Source organism: Scophthalmus maximus, chromosome 12 (genome assembly GCF_022379125.1).
Source record: "Scophthalmus maximus strain ysfricsl-2021 chromosome 12, ASM2237912v1, whole genome shotgun sequence".
Classification (NCBI taxonomy): Eukaryota; Metazoa; Chordata; class Actinopteri; order Pleuronectiformes; family Scophthalmidae; genus Scophthalmus; species Scophthalmus maximus.
The window spans coordinates 8,222,501-8,235,000 of record NC_061526.1 but is presented as its reverse complement, the minus strand read 5'-3'; the positions used below and the strand labels follow the sequence as shown (position 1 = coordinate 8,235,000).

The window sequence follows — 12,500 nt, the reverse complement described above, 5'->3', positions numbered from 1 at the left end:
ACCTTTTACTTCACTCTTCACCTCCTTTTCCTGCACGTCTCCCTCCCTCCATCTTCTGTCTTTTGCCACAGGAGGTTGTGTTTTTTACCGGTGGGGCTGTCGAACCAATAATCCATCATTATTTATCTCTGGATTTTAAATAGTTATTCGCGACAAATGGCATTCTTAATTAATATGGTTTTGCATTTCAGGGCAGTTTCTTCCCCTCACTGGTTCTGCAGCCTGTCGCACCTGTACGCTTCGCTTGTAGGTGTCAGCTCAAACTCGAGGAAAAAGTACTTGACGGGGAACTTGCCCTCGACGCAAGATGCGTGTCACTTTAGTTCTGTCAACAGAAACATCTGCGACTTGGACTTGGAGGAACATATTTCATTTTGGTGCGGATGCGGATTAAGGGGCAGATCCAGGATCTTTAACTTCATAAATAATAAATAAATAATTTAGCTCATCAAAACGCTCTGTTTATCTTTCTCATATAAGAACCTAATCTATCGTGCGTCAGTCGTAAAGTAAATTTCCTGAAAAAAAATCATAAAATCTGTTTCCTTTACTACTACTCCTTTTGTTTTTCGCTTTTTATTCCTTGTAATATTTCAATTTTTAAGACTTCCTACCCGCCCTCTTCCCCAATTTTCCCTCATGTTCTCAACGACTTCATCTCATTTCATTGAAATTATTCCTCTTTTTCTCGACCTCGTTCTTTTGTTTTCTCGACCTCCTTTTCCACCTCATTGAGTTTTTTTCCCAGGAAAGTTTTCTTTCTTCCACTTTCTTTCGGTTTTTGAATTTTGTCCAAACTTAATCTAATTTTCTTCACATCAAGTGTCAACTTTATTATCGTTTTATGAACTTTTTTTCCCCTCCACCCTTTTTCCCACAGCGATCGTATTCATTTCATCCGCACCTCTCCCTCTTCCCCCTTTTCATATCCGTCACAATCCTGGAATTCCTCCCCTCCATTTAATCTCTAATCCCTCTTTCTTCTGCTCTTCTCCTTCACTTCCTCCGTCCTTTCAGACTCTCCATTAATTTTCCTCTAATCCCTCCTCTCATCCGTGTATGTTCCCCTCGTCTTTTCTTCTGTACTCTTCTTCTTCTCCTCCTCCTCCTCCTCTTTTTTAATTTCACACCTCTTCTCATTTAATCCCTCTCCGTCTGCCCTCCTCGTCTCTCTCTCTCTCTCTCCTCTCTTTCATCCCATTCTTCTCTCGACCGACGCCTTTGAAATTCTCTTTCTTTCCTTAACGTGAGAATTTCCTTCTCATTCACTTAAAACATTTTTTATTTCTCTCCATCCTTCATTTAGTTTTGAAGCTTTTTCATGTTTCTTCTTCTATCCCTTTCCTTGTCTTCCTTTCTTTTGTTCAACCCGACTACTCCTCTCCTCCCTCTCTCGTTCCCCGTATTCCTCATTTTTCTCTTTTTCCTCCTTTCATCTTTTAACAGTATTCCAGTCCCTCCATCCCGTCCTACCATTTCTTCCACCTTTAATCTATTTACTCTCCTTCCACTTTTCTTTAATCCCTTGTTCCTTCCCCTCCATCTTTCATTCATCCTCTCCCCCCCTTCTAAATGAAATCCCTCTTTCCCCCCTCGCCACCACATCCCCGCCCTTGTCTTGAGGTTTTCCTTCCCTCTTTCTGAATTCTTCACATCCCTCAAATTATTCGCCTGCTCTCCTTTTTCCATTTCATCCATTCTTCTACTGTATCTTCACCCTCCTCCCTCCCTCCCGCTCTCCTCCCATCGTCTCTCGAGTTTTTTTCTTCTCTTCCCTCATCTGAGCCCTCCGTCTGCCCTGGATAAGTAACTCTGTAACCTCCTAACCTCTTCACAGCACTGCACGCATGTCACTGTGCATTATGTCTCACACACACACACACACACACACACACACACACACACACACACACACACACACACACTGTGACCCGCACTGTGACTCTAAGAACCTTGATCACGTAAAAAAAAATCCCCAGCCAACGACGCCTCGCACCCTTTCATTCCTCCTCCGCCTTTTATCTCCGATCGCTCCGCATCTTTACGCCTCGGATAAAAAAAAAATACAACTGGGGAAGAGAGGGAGGGGAAAGAATGCAGGGATGGATGGGGGAGGGAAGGAAGGAGGGAGGGAGGAAGAGGGCCGAGAGCATGAAGATGTGATGGAAGAACAGAGGAGGAAGAAGAAGAGAACACAATCGTCAGGAGAGGGAAAAACGAGGAGACGGGAAGTGTCGGGGAGAGAGAAAGAAGGATGAGGAGAGGGGAGAGAGGAAAGAAAGGGCGAGAGTGAAGGGAGAGAGAGAAAAAAAAGGATGAGGAGAGAGGAAAGAAAGGGCGAGGGTGAAGGGAGAGAGGGAAAGAAGTATGAGGAGTGGAGAAATACAGGAGGAGAGTGAAGAAAGAGAAAGAGAAAGAAGGATGAGGAGAGAGGAAAGAAAGGGGGAGAGTGAAGGGAGAGAGAGAAAAAAAAGGATGAGGAGAGAGGAAAGAAAGGGCGAGGGTGAAGGGAGAGAGAGAAAGAAGTATGAGGAGTGGAGAAATACAGGAGGAGAGTGAAGAAAGAGAAAGAGAAAGAAGGATGAGGAGAGAGGAAAGAAAGGGGGAGAGTGAAGGGAGAGAGAGAATAAAGGATGAGGAGAGAGGAAAGAAAGGGTGAGAGTGAAGGAAGAGAGAGAATAAAGGATGAGGAGTGGGGAAAGAAAGGGGGAGAGAGAGAGAGAAGGGCGACGAGAGAATCGGGAGAGAGGCGGATGTGAAAGATGCAACAGGTTGTTCCACAGCGCCCCCTGTGGCGTCACATCCAAACTGCACCGCGGAGTCGGGCCCGGAGAGTTGTTTCATTCAAATGTGTCTAAGAACTAAGGAAACCAGGTGTAACTGTAATTGTAGCCTAAATTATTTGAAAATCATCAACGTAGAAAATGTTCCGGGATTTTTTTTGTATGTAGAAGAAGGTAAGGAGGGGGGGATGAGAGAAGAGAGAAGACGAGGAAATCTAGGATTATTGAAGACATGTAATATATGATGAATATGAAAAATGCCGCCTCACCCTCGCACTCCCTGACGTCGGCGTTGAGCTGGTGCAGAGCTCCGAGGGAAATCTGCCGCACGTCGGGGTCGAGCAGCAGCTGCATCAGGCAGGTGGAGATGTGTTTACAGGCCGACATGCAGGCGGTCTGCGCCACTTTACCCTGAGGGGGCAGAGGGGGAGAGAGATCAAGTCTCACATTGATAAAATCTAAAGTTCATCACGTTTCAAGTAATTACATCATAAAAGGTGAGGTTCGTCTGAGGCCGACAACGCGATAAGAACGAGGTCGCTCGTCGATTCGCCGCTTTTCTAAAGATGGCCGACGATCGACCTAACGTCTCATGGATTTTCTTCGATTTGACAACTTTGATAAGACTTAGATGACGATGTCGTTTCTATGACCTGGGACGTACCTTCCTCTCTTCTTTGGCTTTTTCCGGCACATTTAAATATCTGTACTGCCAATCACGTGGCTGCAGCCGTGGCCACATCTTCCTTCAGAAGGCCATGGTAACCAACACACGCACACGCACACAGAACGTTAAAAGAGTATGCTGCGTTCAGGGACCGTCAGAATGATGAAGTAGCGTATTATCAAGCTAAAAGCAGCGGATGAGGAAGTACATGACAACGCATTAATACAGAAAACAGAACATGTGTTTGAGTAGAGAGTTTGTGTGTGTGTGTGTGTGTGTGTGTGTGTGTGTGTGTGACGAGCCGTGACCTTGATCTCGACCTCGACGGCCACATTCCAACAGAATGAGGCAGAGACACGAAAAAGAAAATGAGAGAAAAAACAGTTATGATGACAATTTGTGAGCTTCAGAATAATAAAATGTTCCTTTGGACTCTGAGGTCACGAGTTGTGGGTCCTGGTGCTGTTCTGATTAAAGAACACCTGCTTACGCAAAGAGGTCAATAAAACAAACTGTAAAAATTCTTTAACGGATGAAAAATCATCAAACTCTTTCCTGGAATTTTCCTTCACTAATTCCAAAATTTGATAAAAAATTATGTGTCTGGATTTTTAAAAAAACCATTATTTTAAAATCTTGGCTTCAGTTAACAAATGATGTAATTGAGTTATTTTTTAATTTCACCGACACACTTAAATATCGTTTCTTTTGTTCTCTGTTCCCTGTCGGAGATTCATAAATTTCGCCTTCATCTTACAAAACGAGAGCCGACGGCGTCTGAAAGATTCCGACTGATGCTGCGAGTGAAACCCAGGTCGACGTGGTCTTCGTAAAGTCTGGAACGCCGCCGCGCTCGCTTCCGAGGGGAAAATCACATTACACACACACACACACACGTGCGAGCACATATGTTGGAGAAACACACGCCTACCCACCGGCCGGATATCCTCCAATACGACGCTGGCCTCTGAACTCTGACTACACACACACGCGCGCTCCGCACGACCCCGGGGGTCAATTATCACAGGGTGAGATTGAGCGTGAAATGGGTTAATTCTATTTACATGTCCTGAACTCAGAGTGACTGACACGCACACCGACACGCAGGTAGGTCTGTCGGACAGGAATGCCGCCGCCTCCCGAGTTTAACGGGGACAACTGGGAACGATTAGCCCGAGGCCAATCAGACGGAGGGAGGGAGAGAGGGAGGAAGAGCGGAGAAGAAAGGAAAGGAATGGAAAAGTTTGAGAGAAAAGGTGATGAGAGGAAAAATGTGGAGAGGAGAAGGTAATGAAAGGTGAGAAGAGGAAAGGTAAGTTGAGAGAATGAGAGGAAGGAAGGGAAAGTGAGCTTTGGAAAGAAGATCATTGGAGGGAAAGGTAAAGAAGGTAGCGAAAACGTGATGATGAGTGAGGAGAGGAAAAAGGATGGAAGGTTAGGGAAGGAACTGCAAGGTGAGAAGAGGAACGGTAATGAAAGTTGAGAAAAGGAAATGAAGGAGAGGAAAGCAAGCTTGGGAAAGACAATGAGAGGTAATAAAAGGTGAGCAGAGCAAAGGAAGGAAAGCAATCTTGGGAATCGTAGGAAAGGGAAGGTGAGGAAAGGAGAGGTGGTAAGGGGTGAGGGGACGAAAGCAAGGAAAGGACAGATGAAGACGAGTGAGGAGAGGAAAAATGATGGTGAGAAAAAGAAAGGCAAGGAAGGAAACGAGAGAATGACATGAGGAAAGAAATGGTGAGTGAAGGACAGGAAAGGAAGTTTGGGAAAGGTGATAAAGGGAGAGAGAGAGAGAGAGAGAGAGAGAGAGAGAGAGAGAGGGATGAAAAGGAGAGGGAGTGAAGAAGAGTGAAACAAATGTGATGCTTCCTCTCCTCCCTCCCTCCCTCCCTCCTCCCAGCTAACGAGAGACGTTCATCAAAGAGCTCATTAAAAGCTACTCAGCTGCTAACGGCTGAACAAATAGACGAGAGAGAAAGCAGGCGAGGTGGAGGGAAGGAGGCGAGGTGGAGGGAAGGACACAGACGAGAGGAGGGGGGAGGTGAAGAATCAAGGACGAGGAATGAAAGAGGGAAGGAGGAGGAAAAACAGGGTAGAGACGAAATGACAGAAGATAAAAACATCTGTCGCTCGTCCCGCGGGAATAATTCATGAGTCAGGAGCTGAAGAGCGACAGTTTAGACATTTAAAGCTGCATCGATCAATATTATTATTGTCAACATCAAATCAAATGATGACATGCAAAGTGAAACCAGACTTTTATTTCTCCTTTTTACACATTAAGCGTGTGGCTGGTGGAGACCAAACCAGAGCTCAAATAAGACAAATGAATATTATATTTGTATTATATTTATATAAGTGGAACAACGACAAAACTACAGAGCTACAGTGTCAGTGTCTGTCGTTGTGCTGCCCCCTAGAGGAGAGACAGAGATTAACGCAGCGTTAAAAGTAAAAGCTTCTTCCGACAGTTTTCTCCATGCGCATAAATATATATATATTTAATACTATTACTTTTATCTATAAACTCTGTTTATTTTCCAGTTAAACTTACAGTGATATATAGAAATGGCTTTGCAAAAGGATGATTGACAGTCAGAGTCAAACTTATTGAGAGTATAACTGATACAGTGGAGCAGAGTTAGTGCAGCATATGAGGCTTGAAACTAATTTGAATGGACTTTAATCAACTTTAATGACTCGGTTATTTAATACAACAACTATATATTAGTACGTATTACACGGGTGATTGGATGTGGTTTCAGTCAGTGTCATTTTTTTTGACATCACGTCTCCGCTAAATATAATCTGGAACGTCAAATAAAGAAATACATTTTTTTAACAGACTTCTGACAAATGTGTGAGAACAACCAGAACCTAACAGATCGATGTTCATCTCCACCTCGATGCTGGAAGCGGGTCGGGTTAAAAAACGGGAAGTCCGAGCTTCCCGACGCCGCAACGCCACTGATTCACGACTCCTGGAAGGGATTGGACACGGTGTATAATAATACGCCTCCTCTGTCCGTCCAGAGAGCTGTCAGTCAAAACCGAGAGCCGGTCGGGAGTCAGGAGAAAAATAAATAAATTCCAATGTGTGACGCGCTGGAGTTCTTCACGATTAAAGTCCGTAGCTTGGATATGTGAGAGTGACCAGGTATTTCCGGGTGGATCTGGAAGGTGCAGGTTCTGATTCACGACCTGGAAAACTGCGTGGGGGGAAAAAAGGGCGGGAAATCAACTAAATCCACGCAGTCGACCTCCGAATCACAGCGAGAAGGGTGGAGCTGCGGATTTAATCTCGTTTGTTCGTGTCACTCGGGAATAAGGCCACAAAAATGAAGTCTGGGTGCATTTTTAGGGGAATGTTTTTTCTCGGAATGACACACACACAAGAGCCAAGTGCGAAAGAAGCTTCACTTCCAAAGACTCGAAAACCACATTTGATCCGACAGACACCAGGGGTTGGGAATTTCTTTTTGTCTCGAGGAACGAGACAAACTTCGCATGTGAATAAATCTTAAATATCATATATCTGGTCCAGAACCCCCCGGATAAGCCCGGGTAAACGCTGGCAGGTGCGTCCGGGTTCGATTCCCGTCCCCTGGCTGCAACGGATGTTCGAGCAACGTGAACACGGATTTTTCTGGCAAACGTGCATCACTTGCTTTCTCATCCCACATGCAGGTCCGGTGAACTCGCGGGTGAATGTTTTTCGGGGGTTAACAAGGTCAGTGAGGGGATTGGTTAAAAAAAAAACCACTCAGTTACCACAGCAACCCAGATACTCACCGGTAAGGTAGCGTGTTCTGTTGGCGTTCCCTACGGCAACAAAACATAAACCGGGAAATTTAGCACCTGGCAAAACCTTTCAAACCGGGGGGGGGGGGGTATTAATGAGGGACACATGACAAGTTGAAGGAAACTTAAGAAGTGCAGTTTTTTTCCACCTCGGGCCCCTGAGACTACGCTAATCTGACTCTCATCTGGCACTTTGGTTAGTTCGCGACGCGTCACAGAGAACTCCTGGACGGGGAAATGATCGAGGAGCTCACGAGCCGAGCGAGAAAAATTAAAAACTGGAGCGTTACGCGTCCAACATTCAGATTTTCATATCATCGTTTTTCTTCTCCTGAGAGGCCTTGTCGTGCCTCCAATCTCCAGCTCGACTCGATTAGGAGCGTTTAGCTTACTGAACTCTCCTGTGGTGGTGTTCTTATTATTATTATTAGCTCTTGGACGACGGACTTGTTGAAGAAACCTGAGCCTCGACGGCTTCCAGAGACGTTTCAAAGAAAAACACAAAGAACAGAAATGTGCCAGATCATCGCAGGAATGTTGCCGCGTCACGGTGAGACTTCGCTCCATTAATATGTATCAGTGACAGCTCAGAGTGTGTGTGTTGGTTTATAAAATGTGCTTATTGTTAGTTGTGTAACCTCTTGGATTGTATAGTCGTAAAAAAACATAAGACAAACCACTTATTCCTGGATTCTTGGCCCCTGTACAATATTTATCTTCCATTTCAAATCCCCCAGGCTTCACTCCGTCCTCCTCTAGTCCAGTTCTACTGAACACTGTCCGATATGACAGAGGTACACGCAGCTGGATTAAAACTAGCAATAGTAAATGTGTACTTGCAGTAGCAGTATCAATATAAGTACAAGCAGCATCAGTATATCTTTTACTACCGTCTGCTCCCTTCAACAGTATCTACTTCATATGGGAGTAACTCTACTCTCCGTCTCACGGGGTCACACCACCCAGCGTTTTAGATCCATAGCATCTGATCTACTTAGGAGGCCCCCACACACCGTGTGCGAGCGTGTGTTTAAGTGTGCGTGCGTGCGTGTGTGTGTATGTGTGTGTGAGTCAGGGTCACGTCCGGGGCTCGTGGGGGTGAAAGGAAAAGCTTCTTAGAAGTGCTGGAAAACACTTAGCTCAACCACCGTGTGTGTGTGAGGCCCGATGGCCTTGTGACCCGCTCGGACCAGATCTGTGTGTGCAATCATCTTAAGAGCGAGCTTAGTGTGTGCGTGTGTGTGTGCGCGCGCGCGTCGGCAGGAGGTATTATGAAAACTGTCGATGTGCGAATTGTGGGAGAAATGGATCACATTGGTTTTGGACGGAATTTACATACAGAGATTTAAAACTTGAGGCTGTTGAATACCTCCAATCGAATGTGGATTAATTGTTAGTGTCACACTGTTAGAAAATAAACTGAATTAAGAGAGGAAAACGTATCCCGATCGTGACGCTCCGTCCAGTTCACTGTCGATATATTGGTAGGAAACTATAATTCACGTATTCTCCCGTCACGTTTACGCCTGAACGACAGGTCACGTGGTCCCTCTGAGCCGACCGCAGGGGCTTGACACTTTTGGGCGATGAATGGTGTGAAGGATCACAAAACAATTATTAATCCAGAATATTGGCGCCGTGGTCTAAAAAACCTAAAGCTACTTTTTAATTCAGCAGGAAACACGTAAGACGCTTATTGTGATGTCGTGTATAAATTATTTCTCTACACAGATATAATGTGATGGCGGCCGCGCTGCAGAGTCAACAGTCTGAGCCCGTGTGTGTAATCTGGTGCCGCTGACCCGAGCGGCTCTCACCCGTGTAATCAGATTAACGGGCCCCATGTTAACGATCTAACCCGTAACGAGCTGATACTCTTAACAAACTAAAGCAGATTGTCCCGACCTGTGATGTCTCACGCTAACGACTGCTGAGTGGGCTTATGTCACACACACACACACACACAACGCGCAGTTGTGTCCCCGTACAGCGAACACAACGCAGACGGCGTGTAAAGATGGACGCTCCGGAAATGGAGGTACGTCTGCAACCGATGACAATGAGGTCGTTCATTGGTCAGGTCTCCTGGAATTCTAAAGATGGAGGATGATTGACGCAACGACTGATGTATCTTCTTTGATTCCACACTTTTAAAGCGTTTCGTTTCAGCATATGTTCCTCTTTCTCGCACGATTGTATATCCTCCAGATGAAGAAGGAGGAGGAGAAGAAGGAGGAGATGATGAAGAAGGAGGAAGAAGGAGAAGACAAAGACGGAGGAAGAGATGATGAAGAAAGAACAGGAGGAGGAGGAAAAGGAGAGAAGGAAGGAGAAGACGAAGGAGATGATGAAGGAGGAGATGGAGAAGACGAAGGAGAAGGAGATGATGAAGAAGGTAGAGGAGGAGGATGAGGACGAGGAGGAGAAGGAAAAGACCAAGGAGGAGGAGATGATGAAGAAGGAAACGGAATTACAGATCTACTGTACAACCAATCACGTTGCGATCTCTTATTGTGTTGTGGCTCAACAACGGCTGCGACCAAAAGGTTTGGATCGATAAAAGGAATAGTACAACATTTTGAAAAAATACAATTGATATTAAACGTACAGATATGGCCGTGTGTGTACGTGTCTGTACGTGTGTGTCCGTGCGTGCGTGCGTACTAACAGGCAGGTTGGTGAACACGCTGAAGGTGCTCTTCAGGAAGGCTATCAGGTCGACCAGGTAGTCGCTGGCCGTCAGAGTCCCGCCCCCTTGCACCGCCGCCAGCCAATCGTAGTCGGCCAGCTGCAGGAACTGGTCGATCTTGGCGTTCAGGCTGGTGTAGATCTCCGCCTCCGCCGCGTGGCGAGCATCCTGCGGGAGGAAGACGGTATGATTATTATTATTACTGTCGATATATGGAAAAGAAAATGAAGATGGAGGAAGAAAGGAAGGCAGGAAACAAGGAAGAGTGCGTGTGTCACCTTGAAGGTAGACGTCCCATACAGCTTGGTGGTGTTCGCCGTGTCCGGAGGAACGTTGGTGATGTTCGATATGAACTCCTCCAGGAAGTGGCAGCTCTGCTCCAGGTGGGTGGTGTTAATGATCAGCTGCACCAACTGGAACATAAACACACAACGTCAAAACTGTACTATTAATATTTCTAGATTTTAAAACCAGACACACACACACACACACACACACACACACTGTACCTCTGCCAGCCCGACATTCTTTTTCTTGATGGCGTAGTGCAGACAGTGGCTGAGGGTTCTGGTCAGCAACAGATTGGTCGACTTGCGGATCATATCGTCTACCTCCGTGGAACTGAGAGGGGACACACACACACACACACACACACACACACACACACACACACAGACAGACAGAGAGAGTTAGTGACTCTGCAGAAGCGATTTCATTCCATTCCTCCTCGCTGCTGCTGCCGCGTCTGAAAGCCAGAACAAACAGGTTCCCTGAATTTCTCCATTTGGGGGAAAAAAAACGGTCAGACATTTTTTTAAACGTGCACGTTACCACATTATTATTAACTGTCTGGTTTATTACGAGTCTGTCATTGTCCTTAAACCTCCCCGTTAAAAAACCACAGGCTTGAGAATAATTCACCTCAACAACTCGGAAAAATACCCAATCAGACCTCTGGGCTGCCGGACGGGAACACAAACAACTATTTCTGATATTTGGCCAAACAATTTTATGAATATATTTACCGACTTCGGTCCTCAACAGACTTTAAACAATCATAAAATCAGCACCTGTGTACAGTCGACAAGGTGTAAGAGCCTCAATCTCTCAACTACTATCAGATTATGACATGTGAGTTATGTTTGGCGGGAAAAGAACCCAGACAGTTCCGGACGTCAACAAAGTTTTTCATGGAAGCGCGTTTCCCAGGTGAAGCGAAGCCAAGCGTCACCTGCTGCTCGAAAACTGCTTCCTGGAAGACGCTGAGTCCTGAGGCCTGTGCGTGTGTGTACATGTGTGCACGTGTCCAGGCGCTGTGTGACACCAGCAAGAGGTCAAACACACACACACACACAAACACACATGAGCAGGAGAGGGACAAATATTGACACACACACCATCGCAGGCAGGAGAAGCACAGGAAGTTTTTATAGTGTAACACACAAAGGTCAGAGGTCAGACACACACGACGCAGGGATAATCAGCGGAAACGAAAGCGATCGCTTTCCCCCCGCTGTGAGATGAGGAAGAGGGATGTGTGTGTGTGTGTGTGTGTTCGATTCCAGAGCGCTGTGGGTAACAAACACATTCCAACCAAATCAGTAAATTGTCTGTGCCTGGAATTCAACCTAAGAACACACACACACACACACACACACACACACACACACACACACACACACACACACACACACACACACACACACACACACACACACACACACACACACACACACACACACACACACACACACACACACACACACACACACACACACACACGGTGCTGCCTGAGGGAGAGCGAGAGCTGGAATTCCAAACTCAAACTTCGTTTCCAGAAAATCAAAGGAATCCTAAAAACGTTCCGACAAATCAGAGCAGGGGGGGAGAAACTAAATTCCTGGATCAGCAAAAGTGCAGAGTGGACAAAAAATGTGTTTGTGTGTGTGAGTGGAGAGAGTGGCAAAAAGTCAATGGATGCTAGTGAACTCAAACACACACATGACAGATATAGACACACCGCAGGAACCAGATTGAATTTCATTGCGTCCGTGTCTCCATCAGTCACGACCAGCGTCGCGGTGGTCGACGCTGTCGAAAGGAAGCCAGAAGTCATGAAGGACGTGGGCAACTGCCCAACGAGGACTCGACGAACACGGGCAGAGGTGTTTACTAAGAATACAGCGAGAACAACAACAACCACGACCACAACAGACAAGAGAGAAGAAGAAGAACAGGGTGAGCAGTGAAAACAGTGAGAGGTCAGAGCGAACGCAGCCCGGAAGCCACAGGTATGAATGAAGTGATATAATAGAAATCAACTGTGGTCCTCTTGCCAGCTCAAGTACACACTGTTAGCTCTGTGTGTGTGTGTGTGTGATGGACATGTTGAGTGATTGTGTGTGTGTGAGTGAGTGAGTGAGTGAGTGAGTGAGTGTGAGAGAGTGTATGTGTGTGTGTGTGTGTGTGTGTGTGTGTGTGTGTGTGTGTGTGTGTGTGTGTGTGTGTGTGCGCGCCAATGCAAGCATTTAAGAGTTCCACTCAGAAGCTGTTTTCAGACATG

General features: G+C 46.1%; 1 protein-coding gene across 6 annotated transcripts in view; it reads right to left on the bottom strand.

The window, feature by feature from the left end:
• Positions 1-12,500, bottom strand: part of exoc6b (exocyst complex component 6B) — a 59,980-nt gene that overhangs the window by 18,494 nt on the left and 28,986 nt on the right. For all 6 annotated transcript variants that reach the window (XM_035606238.2, XM_035606229.2, XM_035606213.2 and 3 more), the window contains 4 exons: positions 10,447-10,558; positions 10,216-10,350; positions 9,917-10,105; positions 3,053-3,194 (listed from right to left, as the gene is read on the bottom strand). In XM_035606238.2, coding sequence (XP_035462131.2) covers positions 3,053-3,194; positions 9,917-10,105; positions 10,216-10,350; positions 10,447-10,558 — 578 coding nt within the window. The remainder of the gene's footprint in view (positions 1-3,052; positions 3,195-9,916; positions 10,106-10,215; positions 10,351-10,446; positions 10,559-12,500) is intronic.